The sequence below is a fragment of the Perca fluviatilis genome, chromosome 7 (genome assembly GCF_010015445.1).
Source record: "Perca fluviatilis chromosome 7, GENO_Pfluv_1.0, whole genome shotgun sequence".
Lineage (NCBI taxonomy): Eukaryota > Metazoa > Chordata > Actinopteri > Perciformes > Percidae > Perca > Perca fluviatilis.
Genome location: NC_053118.1, coordinates 3426837 through 3442775, shown reverse-complemented (window position 1 = coordinate 3442775; position 15939 = coordinate 3426837). Strand labels below are relative to the sequence as shown.

The window sequence follows — 15939 nt, the reverse complement described above, 5'->3', positions numbered from 1 at the left end:
AGGAATTATTTATTATTATTTTTTAGGGTTTACATTATAAACATGATTATAAAATTAAAACATATTAATAAACAACATGATAAATTAACTTAGAAGTTAACATTCTGATGTGAAATGGTATACACATTGTAAATTAATCTTAAATGATACAAGAAGACAACTTCTTGTAGTATGACAAAATTGGTTGTTTCTTTAATAGAAAATAAAAATAATTTAATGTTCCACACAAAATCGACCTTTTGACACCAACAGTAGTGTGGGCATTTAAGGTGGATGTAAAAAGCTTGTAGAGCCTTCACAACAACATCATGTCAGTTACAATCTACAACAGACAGACTTCAGGTGGAGTATCACTTTCAGCCTCGATCCGGGTTTCGCAGAGTTACTCAGATGATTGTCACATTGACCCACACTAAGAATAGGAAGGGGTCAAAGGAGGGTAGAGCTAGGTTACACTGAGATCTACACCGGGGCTTCCAGATATGACATTATCATGAATGCATGAGCCCACCCACAGTTTTGCTTCTCAGCTCTATAATCCTCCAAAATCCAGCAGACAACTGCAGGGTCACCACCTAAATCATTTCTCAAAAGTATGTGGAAACCATGTGATACTTTTTCCATCATCATTTGGTTGAGCAAATTTTACAGCTACCAAAAAGCAGTTTTGCATAATGCATTGAGGAAAAACTAGAACCTGCATTCCTCTCACATTGGTGAGACACTTTTTTTGTGTCAGTGACACTGGCACACTTTACCTTAAATCTTTTTCTTTTTTTTTTGCCAGGCATCTTCATCCAACTTATTACAAGTTGTCTTTCCTTTGCTCTTATTTTGAGTTGTGGTTCTGTATTATGTCCACATACAAGTTGACATATCTTGACAATGTTTTTTTTCCTGCCTTCATTGGGTATGGTATCCTCAATGATCCTAAAAACGAATTGTGGCTTTTCTAAATGAATAGTAGTAAATGATGGGTTCAGCATGTGACATTATCAGTGGATAAAATGATTAATGTGTTTCCTTTAGGCTACTTGTTTTCTTTTGGCTTCTCAATTCCTTTAGGCTGTGTGTGTGTGTGTGTGTGTGTGTGTGTGTGTGTGTGTGTGTGTGTGTGTGTGTGTGTGTGTGTGTGTGTGTGTTTTCCACAGTGAAACTGGGTTAGATACAATCAAACCTTGTGATAACCCTAATAAGTCAAGCTGGTTTTCCCTCAGGAATTACAAACGGTTTCATTCCCCTACACGTGGAGTCCTTTGCCTAACATTATGTCAAGATATCTTAATTTAAAAAAATTCCATCTGAAAATATGTTTGTGTTTGTTAATGGTTTAGTAGCCTATGGAATTGCAAAAAGCATCACTCGTGTGTGTCAATGTCTCAGAAGATACGTATTTCACTACAAATACGTAGAGGGCTCAATTTCTGTTACAGGTCATTTTAGGGAAAGTAGTTGCGATTTTCACAATTAGATGTTTAGTTATCAAGTTAAGGTTAATGAAAAAAATCCGGTGGGGCATCATCATACGTGGAAAATTGAAATCAAAATCTGAACGAAACTTGTAAGAGTTTCTGTTCACCCCCCTTTTGCTGTAAAATGGTATGCCCCCTCCTTCCAATGGTCTGCATTGTGCTGCTGTGTTTGGTCTTTCCCTCCAGACTCCCGACGTCTGGGAAAGCAGCAAGCTGGAAGTACGTAGCCCATGTATTAATACATGGGAGACAGAGGATAGTCTGTCTCAGAACCAGCAGCCCGACTAAGATATTGGTCATTCTGCGCCGGACTTCGACACAGCACTGGGACTGGAAACCATTCCGTAAAGCCTGAGGTTTGGAAGACAATCAAGAAGAGGGAAGCCTTGAAGTTTGCGAGCTTCGTCCGCATCCCCTTTATCTTCATGGAAACGTAGAGTTCACCTACACCAGGATGGTCTGGGGGTAGTTCTATGGAGTCTGAGTTGGCACTGGGAGCAGTTTTCGAAAAGATAAAGGCGGGAAACACAGTCGGAAAAACTTTCCCTTGTTCAAGAAGAAGAAGAAGACGACGGTGAGTGGGTCGGATTGTTGTAAAGTAATCTTTACGCACGTTCTGCGCAGACAGATTTGCACAATCCAAGATGCGCCTGTTGAACACGTCGTGCGGATGTGACCGCGGAGAAATGCGAGCGAGAACACACATGTCCGGAATGTTGCGGTTTCTTTTCCTGCTCGCGGCTGTACTGTCATGTCACGGCTGTCCGGAAAAATGCTCTTGTGTCTCACAAACTGTGAAATGCCAAGACCTGGGCTTGGAAGCGATTCCGCAGTCTCTACCGGTCAATACCAAAATACTATTCGTCACAGGAAACAACATTTCCCGGATCAGTGTGGACTCTTTCCCAACCCGCCTGCAACTGTTGTCAGATCTCGATCTCAGTGGGAATGACGTGGAGTCTGTGGAGGCTATGGTATTTGACAACTTGCCAAACCTTGTGAGGCTGGACCTTAGCAACAACAGAATCCAGAATTTCAGCAAAAGAGCTTTCCCTGCTGAGAATAAAGTGCAGCACTTGGACCTCAGTAGGTCTTTCCACAATCATTCCTTCATGGATGTGGTCCTGAGCGTTCTTCAGAGTGGAAACCTCCTCCAGCTGACAGTCTTGGACCTGTCCAACAATAACCTGGTGATTCTTCCAGACAACCTATTCACCAGCCTCTCCAACCTGGTAAACCTCAGCCTGCAGAACAGCTCCATCATCTCCATCCAGAACGGGACGCTGAGGGTGCCGCCGCTGCTACACCTTGACCTGAGGGACAACAGCCTGAGGGACCTGGCCACCTCCACCCTGGCAGAGTTCAGCCTCAAGCCTGCACTCCGCATCCAGCTGGCGGGGAACCCCTGGCGCTGCGACTGCTTCATGGACGACATGCTCCAGTGGCTGAAAAACTCCACTCAGGTTGTTGACCTACAGAACCTGACCTGTGAAGACCCAGAGGCCCTGAGACGCCAGCCACTCCTGCAAGTAGAGCAGTCCCAGCTGAAGTGTTCAGGCGACATGAAAGGCGTGCTGGAGACTTCGTATGTTTTTCTCGGTCTGGTGCTGGCCCTGATTGGTGTCATATTCCTGCTGGTGCTCTACCTGAACAGAAAAGGCATCAAGCGGTGGATTTACAACATCCGGGATGCTTGTAGGGACCACATGGAGGGGTACCATTACAGGTACGAGTTAAACTCTGACCCACGTCTGGCCAACCTGAGCATCAATTCGGATGTGTGAGCGAGGACGGGACACTGTCTGGCACCCCGCAGTGAGATATTAAATGACTTACACTGTTAGATTTTGCATGAAAGTCTTCCTCCCCTTCCCCCACCCCCCCCCCACCCACATGATGCTATTCAGATTTCACATCTGTCATGGCTCCTAATTAACCCCTCTCACAACCTCCATTTAACCACTGCCGCATGTCCAATACAAGTACCCGGCAGCTGTGATGTCAATTGCGTTCCTCCGTGTAACATTGCATGGACAATGAATCTTTTTTTTTTTTTTGTAGAGAGTTGCAAAAGTGATATGTTCTATTTTTACTTTTCCTAAAGAATAAACGTATGGAGTACATTGACTTTTAAGTGAAAGAGAACAAAAAGACACTTTGCTGGTCATTGCATCCTTGTCATTATGCCTCTGCTGCAGAGAAATGCTCGTTGTAATGAGTTTGTTCTTTTTAACATGTGAATTTGTGATATACAACATGCCTCTTGAATAGTTATAGTGCACAATGCATAGTTTTTGGATTTTAGTAGGTGGATGTAATTTTTTTTTTTGCTGTGAAGCTATAAGGCTGAATAAAATGCCTCTGATTGCTGGTATCTGTCTCGACTGAGGATCTTTTAATCCTACAAGTGCGATACACAGGAGAGCCACTCATTCCTGAGGCAGTGCCACAGCTAGCATGAAACCGATTACAAAAGCTAAAACTTAATCCAGTTCTCAACCAGTATGTGGGAAAAGTCAGTTTAGGTACTGTAGTATCTCGACAGTTGACAAGTTTTTTTTTCGTTAACAACTGGGTTGCTGCACCAGGAAATAAAGACAAATTGAGAAGTTGAATGGAGGACATACTGTCTGACTTTAAATGGGCTTCAATCTGTAGGTCTATTGGGGATGACAGCAGCAAATTTCTATCTCCCATCCAATTTGCTTCCTGCTGTGAATCTGATCAAAATCCTCGCCCTGAGGCAAATTCCCCCCCAAAAATGACTGTGAGCTGCAGCCAGTGGGCAGGTTTCACATCCAACTTCCTTCTACCAGTAGACTCTAGCATATGCTGAAAGTAGCAATGTTCCCCAGCTGCAAAAAACAATGATATATGCGGTTTCGTGGCACATGCTAACGAAGGCAAACAGAGTTTCTCGTGGTATGGAAATGAGCTCAAGCGGCTTTTCATGTCACCCTGTTTAAGGGGAGCTAGCATCCTTAGAAAACGTGTTTTCTATTAGCGTTCATAGCCAACAGTCAATTGCTTTTTCTTGTGCCGTCCAGTATAGTATGGATGAATAATGTGTGGAATTTCTTTGAATGGAATACAATGCATGTTGTTGTCTAGCAGTCTAAATTAATGAAGATGTTTGCTGTGTCTGCACACAGGAATAACCTTCCTTGGCCCATTTGAAGAGCACCTGGAAAGATAATGAATTGCCTCTCCCTCCATCTCTCACTATTTTGCTCACCAACGCACAACATCTCTAACAACTGGCCCTGCATAGCCTGCAGCTACATGTCATTTGTGGTATAATAACAGCATGGCTCATGCACAGATTCCCCTCCCAGTTTGTGTCTATAGCAGCAACATGGCGTGTCGTCATGGCATATCTTTGTGTTTCAGTATGAAAAACGTTCCTTCATTTTTGTCATCAGCAGCTGCAATTAATTGGGATTGTCTCTGGCTGTGTCTGATTACGCTCGTTGGACACGAGGAAGGGAAACGCTGTGTAACACTCTCTGTCTGGTCTGGTGCTCTGGCTGGTGTTAATGCTCTATATATCTCCTGGCAAACACAGCAGCCGCTCAACTGTCTCTGTGGGCTGGAGACACGTCGTCACAACTTCAGCTTCACACTTCCCGCCTGTAAAATCTCTATGTTCAAACGTAGCATTGCCAATCTTGGAAATAAGGAGTGTGTAGTTGTCTTCAATATGCTGCAAGTTGTCCTCAATAGGATTATTGTTCTCTTTGGCTTTAAGATGTGTTTCTCAGACTTCAGATGGTTGCAACCTTTCTGGCTCTCTCCTGTATTTCTACGATTGGGATTTTGCAGGTTGATTGCAGCCGGTTAAACAATCCCAAGCCAAAAGGCTGTTACCTAAATGCACTTGTTTCTTCACTATGGATTTGTAATTGTTCATTTTGGAAATGGATGGTCTCACTTCACACACACACACAAACACAATTCCCCGAAGTAAGGCTTCCTTCCTTACCTCTTTGTCCCAGGAGTGACCTACAGGTGCAGGCTGCTTACAACCTAATGTTTCCACAGAGACTGTCAGTGAGTAGTCCTCCTCACACACTCTGCAGATTCAAATTTAACGAGTGATTTTGCCCATCCACGCCTCGAGCTACGCTTGGCAGAGCGGGTGTAATTACAGTGAAGAAGAAAAAGCAGGCGAGGGAGTGACTGGTTGAAAGGGAAGAAGAATAAAGCAAGATGAGTGTGGAGAGTGCTCTCCGTTCTATAAGCACCATGACACCTTCCCTGGCTCGCTCAGTGGGACCTTTTGTGCTTGTCAACACTCGTCTCTAAACAGCTTTGACGTCTAAATAGCCGGTCATTGACTTATGGTATCAACTGAGATCCAGAGAGAGGCCGCAGTGTGTCTCGGGCAGCTCTCTCAGCTGCCTGTTAGGGCAGGAGCAGGACTGCTGTTTGTTCTTGGCACTAAACACAGGCTTTATCGCAGACATTTGAGCCAACCATGTTTTGTCTGCTCTACTTTGTTGTTTATCTGACCTAATGAGGCCCGACTATTATATGATTAAAGACAGAAATGTTGCTATCCCACGTCTGAACAGTCAGTCACTTAGGTCAGTGGTTCCCAAACTTTTTCACGTCAAGGACCCCTAATCTATAATAATAATTGTAATTTCCCCACTGGGGATCAATAAAGAGTATAAATTATTATTAGTCAAATGATTAAAATATTTAATCGCATTGTTATAGTAAACTCGCAATTAATCACACATTTTTATCTATTCTAAATGTCCCTTGATTTCTTTTTGTCCCATTTTTTTTTTTTTCATTTTAATGCTCTCATCAACATGGAAAAGTTGATTGGCTTGCTTTGTGCTTTTCTGTGTGCTCGGCCATCCGCTGTGTGCTCGGCTATCAAGTGGTATTTCAGACTGGACGTGCTGCGATGATAGCTCAGTTCACAATGACAAAAAACAAATCACTTTGGTCTTGTCAGTGGAACCATTTGGCAACTTTTTAAAAGTAAACTTTCCATTCAGAATCTTATTGGCATCCATTTCGGGGTCTCACGCTCGCCATCCACTCAAAACGTAACGTTAGCCTGCTACTCTTTGACCGGCTCGCAAGCCCAAACCAGTGTGTGCAGCGTGCCTGTTGTTGTGTTTCTGGTCTAGCTAGATCCGGTGTGGTGTTGTAGTTTTTCTAAAATTACTAGTTGTTGCAACAGCATGTGAAAAAAAAAACTACAAAGTTTGCTAGGCCAAAAAGAACGTTAAGCTTGCGATAAAAAAATTGACACCGTTAAAATGGGTTTGTGTTAACGCCGTTAGTAACTCATTTAATTGACAGAACTAATTATTATAAAATTATTAGTATTACTCTGACACAAATTAGACCACGGACCCCCATTTGATTATATTTTGTTCCAGGGTCCCGCATCTGATAGGATTTTTGCTTTTAGAGGTTTTATTACAGAAATGTATGAGCTGATGACCAAAATAGTCATACATTCTGTCATTGTGTTATGGATGGAATTATTGTGAAAATAAATTATTTCCCTATTTTTGGGGGACCCCTGGGGGTCCCCAGACCCCATTTTGGGAACCACTGACCTAGGTTACCTGTGTACAGATGTAAGGTTAAAATCTTCACTCTAAGAAATAAATCCGTAAAATAACAGAAAAAGTACTGGCAGCTCATTACCCGGACATTGTCCCGTAATTAAAAAACGGAAATTTTCTGTTATTTAATGGTGTATCTACAGTAAAAAAAAACATAAAATTTTCTGTTATTTAATGGTGTATCTACAGTAAAAAAAACATAACATTTTCTGTTATTTAATGGTGTATCTACAGTAAAAAAAACATAACATTTTCTGTTATTTAATGGTGTACCTACATAAAAAAAAAAAAAATTTTTAATGGTGTACCTACAGTAAAAAAACATAACATTTTCTGTTATTTAATGGTGTACCTACAGTAAAAAAAACATAACATTTTCTGTGAATCTTACATAAATCCGTAAAATAACAGGAAATGTACTGGCAGCTCATTACCGGGATTTTGTCCTGTAATTTTTAAGGTTTAACTACAGTAAATAAGGAAGACCGTTTTTGTTAATTACTTACAGCAATACAAATTTAACTTTTCTGTTAATTATTAGTGTACGTATATGGTAATACATTTCTGTAAAACATTTTAAACAAATCTATGATGGAAAAAAAGATTTTTATTAACTCATCTTTTAAAATTCCTTAAAAATATAAAAAGGACATTTAAGAAAAATTACAATGTGTAACAATAACAATCTAAGCCACTAACACTCAGTTTTCATCCAACAAAAGCAGTAGTATTGGAATTTAAATCATCCATAAATACTGTATATACCTGTGTAAGCACACAACTGAAGAGTTAGAGTGAAGTTTACATTTTTAAGAAAAATACAGTATAGGTCAACAAGCATCTGAAACCAACTGGCCTATCGATAACATTAACAAAGTGTATGCTGATGAACACAGCACATTGCTGTTGTACATTGACTCAATGCAGAATGCAAAGTAATAAAACGGCCACTGATACACAGACATTTCTCACAAAAAGTCTATACATTGACAGTAAGTCAATTTGGAATTTAAAGTTACATTTAAGTTTACATGTTAAGTACATCAGAGGCAGTGTATGAAAATACTTTTTACAATATAACACAAGTATAGTTAATTAAACCAGAATGAAATTGAATATGCATAGAGATGCACCGATTGACCGGCCGGTGACCGGTTGGCTGATTTTCGACGACGGACCCGCGACCTGCCATTAAGTCTGACATATGCCGATTTCATGCCGGTCAAATTCACTCGGGCGCCGCATGATTAACATCACGCAAGATCAGCACACCGCCACTCAATCAGCTGTTTCTGAAATGTTATAAAGTCGTAATTATACAGAGCCGTCTCACTACTGATCTCAGGCGAGCGAACGGTCTCTCTCTCTCCTCTGAGGCTGAACAACTGGGACATGAAACCGCACTCACGTGGGTCCCGTGAAGTAGGACAGCTACAGTTTATCGGAAAATAGCGTTCACCCTGACTTTGATTAATTTACTGTTTATCAGACCCCATATGAGACAAGAAGCTAATGTTAGCTAATGCTGCGGTCCCTCTGCCGCCCCCGCTGCAAAAAAAAAGAAAAAAGAGAGACGGAGATGTCTTCCTCCAACACGCTGTATTAACGTAACGGTTTAAAATGCTTTCCAGGTTAGTGGGGATGCATATTGGTGAAAATCAGTATTAAAAACGTAGTAATCTTCCCTCAGTGGATGTGTGTGAATGTCCCACACCAGGAGTAATTTATATAGTTCTATTATATAGTGATCCATTATCTGTTCAACACATGTTCTATTAAAGAAAAGATAGAAAATAAACATTTGTGTGTGGTGTAAAGTGGTTAGAAAATATGAAATCAGAATTGGCTAAAATCGGAATCGGCTAAAATCGGTATCAGCAGGTCAAACTCAAGGAAAAATCGGAAATCAGAATCAGCCTACAAAGTTGAAATCGGTGCATCTCTAAATATGCATTTCATTTCACCTACTCAAACCATGTGACATGTCTTTCTGTAGTTTTAGTTGCTCCAGTGCAATAAATCCATATCAGAAGAGGGCAACAGAGAGCACGTAGAGTACGTACACAGGCGTAGATGCACAGTAACAGATTTTTTCACCTTTCTGAGAATCTCGCTGAAAACTTGAACGCAGCATGTAATTACAGTGAAAAAAAAGTGAGGCCTGCTTAAATGTCCTCACTTTGCAAAATGGTCCTCATTTAAAAAAAGTGAATACCCCACTGTTGTCCTCCATAGATACACAGACACACATCCCTCTCCTTTCTCTCCATTTAAGATGCTTCTTCTGCTGTAAAACAAAAACAGAATTACTTATTACCAATTTCATAGCAATATACAGTAAACATAATAAAATGAACACTACACTTTTAACTGTTTATTTATCGTTTGTCAGAAATGAATTGAGTTAGAAAGAGTTATAAAAGGTAAAATAAAGTGATGGTTCGGAGTAATGTCCCCCTAGGGTCCTTTGCACCATGACCTCGAGCCATACACCCCCCCAGAAGCTTTTTTCACCTGGGTCGAACATTGGGAGAGTTAACGTAGAGTAGCGTTAGCCGCTGAATAGCTTAGCACAGGGGCTAATGGATCCGAAGTGTCTCTTAACATTACCCAACTAATAATGCCCGAAATGATACCAAACGTCTACACTAGTATATATAGGTTATGCACTCATAAAACGATGGATTGTAAAGTTTGTAAGTACACCAGAAGTTTATGTAAATAACACCTGCCTGCTCTCTTCTGCTCTCTGCTGCTGCTGTTACTACCGGGCAGTAGGAGTGCTTAGGGCCGTCTACAAATTACTACACCGAAAAGAGATGCAACAAAAATATGTATTAATTTAATGATTAAATAAGGTAATGTCTCCAAACTTACCTCAATTATTACTTGTCTCCTGCTAGTTATATTACAGCACTTACTTAAAAAATAAGTTAAAGGAACACGCCGATTATAGGAGTATTCACGTACCCCAGAGTTAGACAAGTGAGTACATACCCTTCTCATCTCCGTCGATGCGTAAAGCTGTCTGACGGCTCCAGCATTGCTTAGCCTAGCACAGATCCTGGAGGTAACTGGTTCCAACTAGCCTGCTGCTCCAAATTAGAACATGAGACACAGCCGTCTTCTAACAGTAAACAAACTTGCAACTATATTTTCAGACAGGCTTGCTGCGAGCATATCACTCCACCCAAGTACTATATTCTTCCGCCTGAGAATATAGTTCCCGGTTTGTTTACGGTTAGAAGACGGCTGTGTATCATGTTACGTTGTTTTTTGTACACGCTGTGACTCTACAAATCACAACATGTAAATAGGAACATGTTGGTGTTATTTTGTCACTTATTTGGTGCAGTAGGATTACTGGAACCATTCACCTGCAGGATCTGTGCTGGGCTGATGCCGCTGGAGCCGTCAGACAGCATTACAGCACGCACGGAGATGAGAAGGGTATGTATCGACTTGTCTAACTCTGGGGGTTACGGTGAATAAGCTAAATTCCCAATAAGTCGGAGTGTTCCTTTAAATTAAAAAATATTTTCTTTGCATCTCTTTTCGGTGTTGTAATTTGTAGACGTCCCTAAGCACTCGTCTTACAGCAGCAACAACAACAGCAGAGCGCAGAAGCGAGCAGGCAAGTGTTATTTACATAAACTTCTGGTGTACTTACAAACTTTCCAATCCATCGTTTTATGAGTACATAACCTATATGTACTAGTGTAGACCTTTGGTATCATTTCAGGCATTATTAGTGGGGTCATTTACGAGATACAAACGTGGGTCCATTAGCCCCTGCGCTAAGCTATTCAGCTGATAACGCTGCTACGCTAACTCTCCCAATGTTAGACCCAGGTGAAAAAAGCTTTTGGGGGGTGTTTGGCTCGAGGTCATGGTGCAAAGAACCCTAGGGTGAAATTACTCCGAACCATCACTGTAATAGTTAAAGCTGCAAGCGTTGAATGGGCCCTTGCAGCACGTCAGAGGCCTGGGCAATTTACTCCAAATGTTGCACACGAGTGCAGAGTTTCCTCTGATTCAGAATAACTGTTGCCAATACACGCAACACTTCCTGTTTTGATTGGACGTACAGGAAGTCGGTCCTCTATAACTTGGGCATTTTTTTCAACTATCTATATTCTTTTTTTTCTTCAAGTTTTGGTGCAGATGAGACTCACACTCTAGGAGGAGTTTCTCATATAGGGATTTTGCTAGTTAATAAATACAGTGTTTATGTTTATTTGCACTAGGGTTGGAACAGTACATGTATTTGTATTAAACGGTATGGGCGTCACGGTTCGATGCATGAATTTACACGGAGAATACCCGGTATAAATAAAACTTGCATGCAATTAATGTAATGCGAAAATACTGTTAGATACACAGGTTCTTTAGGGACACCTAATCTGTAGCCCAGCCTTAGCGCTGAAGCTCTGATTGGCTGATTGTATGCAGTCAGAGATAGCAGCACTTAGGACGAGTATAGTGAGTGGCGGCAAAGAGTTAGAGGACCCAACGGCTAGATGAGACAGAGGCCTTGTTTCTTCAGGCTAACTACCGTATATTAGCTAAAGCCAGGCAGGAAGCAGCTTTCTGCGGTGATAAATGGCCGGGAGACGTCGTGATAACGTTGCATTTATCAGGTCATTTAGTTCGTCTTCTGCAGAGAACAGAGATGTTGTATTTTTAGTTTTACTGTTATATATATATATATATATATATATCTTACTTTAAACACTTCAGGCTGTTGCACCTAGCTCAGGGGAGAGACTGGATGACACTAAGTGGGACAGCCTGAGATATGCACTAAAAAAATTGCCTTCTGTTTTTTCAGTTTTGCTTTTCCTTCCATTGTACCAAACTCTTACCAAACCGTGATGTCTGAACCGAGGTATGAACTGAACCGTGACTTCAGTGTACCGTTACACCCCTAGTTTGCACAATAAAATAGTTTACATTCTGTAACAGTTTTACGCATTTTCCTTCATAACACAGGCGTGTGTGTAATTACCTTTAAATCTTCCACGGATTGTTGAAGTCATTAAGGTCCGACAGGAATCTAAGCAGTTTTGGGGGGACGCTGTACTGTTTCCCCCCCTTTTCTGCTTTCGTGCCCCGTTCTGGGTTTATCCCTAGCAGGCACCTGTGGCAAACAAAAATGTTACTAGACATCGCAAAATAAATAATACTATAAAACGGACAGAATATATATATATTAGCCAAAACTTACATCTGAATGAACTCCAGAGTCAGGGCTGCTCCCTTTGGATACTTTATGTTCAGCACATAATATAGGCTGAACATATAGCTCACAGCAACTAGTGGACAGCCAACGATGTTAACTGTAACTTCATCCACTGAAATCTTGTATCTTCCTTCATCTGCAAAACATAATCAATGACATACATCTTTCAATTAATTAACAAATACACAACACCTGCATATATTTTTAGAGTAGACATGCATATCCTTCCCCATAACTATGATACATGGGGTGCTTGGCAGCTCTGCTAAGGCATCCTGTGAGAGAGGGGACAACAGAATAGGCAGAGGGGAAGATGTGATATGCCAAGCTGCATAGACATATTTGTTGGGCTAAATCAAAATTTACCAAATTAGTGAACTGATGTTTTGCTGTGGAACTTACTTCTTCATTTATAGTAGTAATCTCATTTCACTTGCAATCTCCGAGACTGTAGAAGCAGGGACCAGATACTTTGCTTGTAAGCCAAGAAAAAAAAGAGCCATGTTTTCAGTGAATTTATCCTGGGCTGACCCAGAGTCAGACTCTCCATCTTGCTGCACTGTTTGTACTTCACTATCAATGTCTGATGCATTATCCAAACGAGCAGTTGCATACTCTATTGTTTCCCTGATATAACTTTTATCAATGTGTGTAACATCACACTGCTTGTGACATCTTGATAAATGTGATGTTAAAGAGGATATGACTTTAAAAGTCTTTGCACAGCCACTATAAGGACATGTCACCTCAAGACCCTCTTGCAAATGACACTTACGGTGAGCTACAAGACATTTTATGCTTCCACATTCTTTGCCACAAAACTCCCAAGAACACTTGAACTGCACAGATACGTTACGATTAAAAGATAGCTTCCTCCCCTCATGGTGAAATCTGGACAAGTGCACATTAAAAGAATTGTAAGAGGAAAAGCTTCTTCCGCAGTCTGGAAACCCACAGGGAAAAATGCCCCTGTAAATGTTTCTATGGGTTCTACAATGTTTTACATATTCAGAAACTGAGGCATTTCTAAACTCGCAGATAACACAATTAAATATCATAGTGAGAGCAAGCAAAAAAATAGCATGGTATCCCATTAATGTACCAGTAGTAAGGTGGTGTAAAGGCTAGCAAGACTCCATGGCTTTCTTTGGTGTCTTCTGAGACGTCCAACTGCTGTTTGAAATCTGAAAACAACAAGTACAACAGTCATTTAGTACAGTCATTGTATTCAAATTGCCATAATGTCTACTATATATACTACCTCTTTTTTTAAAGTTAAGTCAAAAAGCCACACAAACCTAACAACTAAGCGCTGTGGATATGAAGGTAAATGTTGCAAAATGTGAAATGTTCAGCTGTCATTATAGTTACGTAAACATCAATGTACACTTTTTTAGTGACACACCATTCGGAAAATGGTGTACATATTTCCTGTGAGTAAACATTTCAGTAAGAGCAAATTTCTACAAGCTCCCATTTTATCAGCTCAAATGTGTGCATGCATATTGAATACAAGTGAAAATGTTTTTAATACAAGTTCTCACATTTTGCAACATATTTTCCTTCATATGTGGACAACATACAATATGAGTTAAAAGGCGATTATTACACACACATATTTTACCGAGTTCTGCCTGCCTGCCAAGAAAAGTAACGTGACGAGTAAATATTTCTGGGGCAAAGGGGAGACAGCTAGCTAGGGAATATGGCTAGCTAACGTTAGCTTCTGTAACGTCACACAAACTAGCCTAGAACTCTCTCCAGAAGAACTAACTAGCCAACACCAATGTTAAAATATGCATGTAAGCCTGTAGCCTGTTCAGTCAACAAAATATCTCCAAAAATATTCTTTTTTTACTTACTCTCAAAACGTTACTAAACTTCTTTATCCTGAACTCACTCTGTCTACTTGACGCGCTATCAAAACATTAGCTAGCAGTGGCGAACACTATTTTAACGGAACAGCCTTCAAAATAAAAGCACGACACTTGGTAACTGAATTGCACTAACTATTATCTTACGTTGAGTCTCAGCTTTTATTTCAAAGGCTACAATGCTAAACCGGAAATGAGGTACTGAGAAGTGAATTTGCTTGATAATATAAATATTCTCTCTGTATAAGTGCCATATATTATATATTTGTTATGAATTGAGTCGAAAATATTAAACATGTTATAATACTATCAATGACAACATCAGGATCGGTGCTTGGGAGACAAGAGATTAACTTTAGAATGAGTTGCTTATTATATGATAATGTGTAATGCGTCATGTAACAGCCGCGCTCTGTCTTGCCTCCTCATAGCGTATTAACGTAACTGCCAAACAGAGACAAGCCAGACCCCATGTAACGTTAACGAAATGAAGGTTGGATTAGCTAGCTAGACAATTCAGTATGAACCACTAATTTCGCGCTGCAATATATTGACATTAACGTTAGCCTGTCTGACCACAACCAAACGAAACGTAAACTCACAATACCAAGAAAATAAACCTCATCATATTCTTCTAAATGTCCATGAAATAATTACCTTTTACACAAAGCGGAGCAGGAGGAGATTAACGTTAAACTTTTGCTTGTTCACACAACAGACACACACAGTGGAGCGGGGGGGAGGGTCAAAGCGAGGGAAACGTTAACGTTTCAAGTGCCGCGAAAGTCCCGCTCGGATTAAAAATACGGAAAATGTACTGTAAATAATTCATAGATGAGGACCCACAAATAATGTTGAAGCGGGGCATAATGGGTGTTTATTTGACCAAACGTTACAGAAAATACCTCACACAAAGCAGCTCACTTGGTAAAAAGTTGTTTTTTTTTATCTCCAAATCCCAAAGTGCTGATTAATAGCACACGGTAATGCCGTTGTGAACACAGCTCACGTTAGCTAACGTCAATATTAGCTATAACGTTATTAGCATTAACCATCGAAAATTAACAATTGAATGCTACCAAAACAGACAATATAACATTTCAAAACTAATACTGCTGAGAAAACAGTCACTTGTTAATATGTTCCATAAAATTACTTACCGCTGAAATGCAGGTCAAATTCGTACCGCTTTATCCCGCTTTGTACAAATGGAATATGGCCGCCAGAAACTGATTTGGCAGCAGTTTGGCAGAGATGAAGTTCCCATAATGCAATTCGAAGTGTAAATTAACAGAAATACACCTGTGAATCACGTACTAAGGACAATTTCTGTTAAAATATACAGTCATACAACTGTTAATATACAGATATTTCTTAGTTTTATATATATATATATATATTTTCTAGGTTTACATATAGGTTTTTATCTTTTATTAAAGCAGATGTTGAATGAATTTCATTCACCTTAAGGAAGATGGATATGATATACCGATACTCATTCTGTTATTGACTGATTAATAATACACAAATGTCAGTGGGAGGCCCTAATAATCGAATATATATATATATATAGCTGGTCAGCTGACCTGAGAGATTGGCTAGGAGTGTAGGGGTGCACCAGCTCAGAAAGGTAAGGTGGGGCAAGGCCATTCAAGGCTTTAAAAGCAAATAAAAGAATTTTAAAATGAATCCTTTAAACACCTTTAAAAATCCATAATTTACTTATCTTGTTTGTTTGTTTGTTTGTTTGTTTCTTT

General features: G+C 40.2%; 1 protein-coding gene and 1 long non-coding RNA gene across 9 annotated transcripts; one reads left to right on the top strand and one right to left on the bottom strand.

Annotated features, from left to right (window-relative positions):
- Positions 1–1654: 1654 nt before the first annotated feature.
- Positions 1655–3844, top strand: tpbgb (trophoblast glycoprotein b). The gene has a single exon (XM_039804817.1). It carries the CDS (start codon positions 2117–2119, stop codon positions 3254–3256), a length of 1140 nt encoding a protein of 379 aa, XP_039660751.1. The 5' UTR covers positions 1655–2116; the 3' UTR covers positions 3257–3844.
- A 4975-nt stretch (positions 3845–8819) lies between these two features.
- LOC120561650 lies at positions 8820–15552 on the bottom strand. Of its 8 annotated transcripts, none has more exons than XR_005639623.1 (6): positions 14840–15058; positions 13411–13492; positions 12711–12783; positions 12294–12444; positions 12075–12206; positions 8826–9353 (listed from the first exon to the last, which is right to left on the bottom strand). It is a non-coding gene; the product is annotated as an uncharacterized LOC120561650 (long non-coding RNA). The 8 variants fall into 8 exon arrangements; XR_005639620.1 differs by lacking the exon at positions 14840–15058 and adding an exon at positions 14171–14274; XR_005639626.1 differs by lacking the exon at positions 14840–15058 and adding an exon at positions 14171–14274 and having other exon boundaries at positions 12711–12756.
- Positions 15553–15939: the final 387 nt, after the last annotated feature.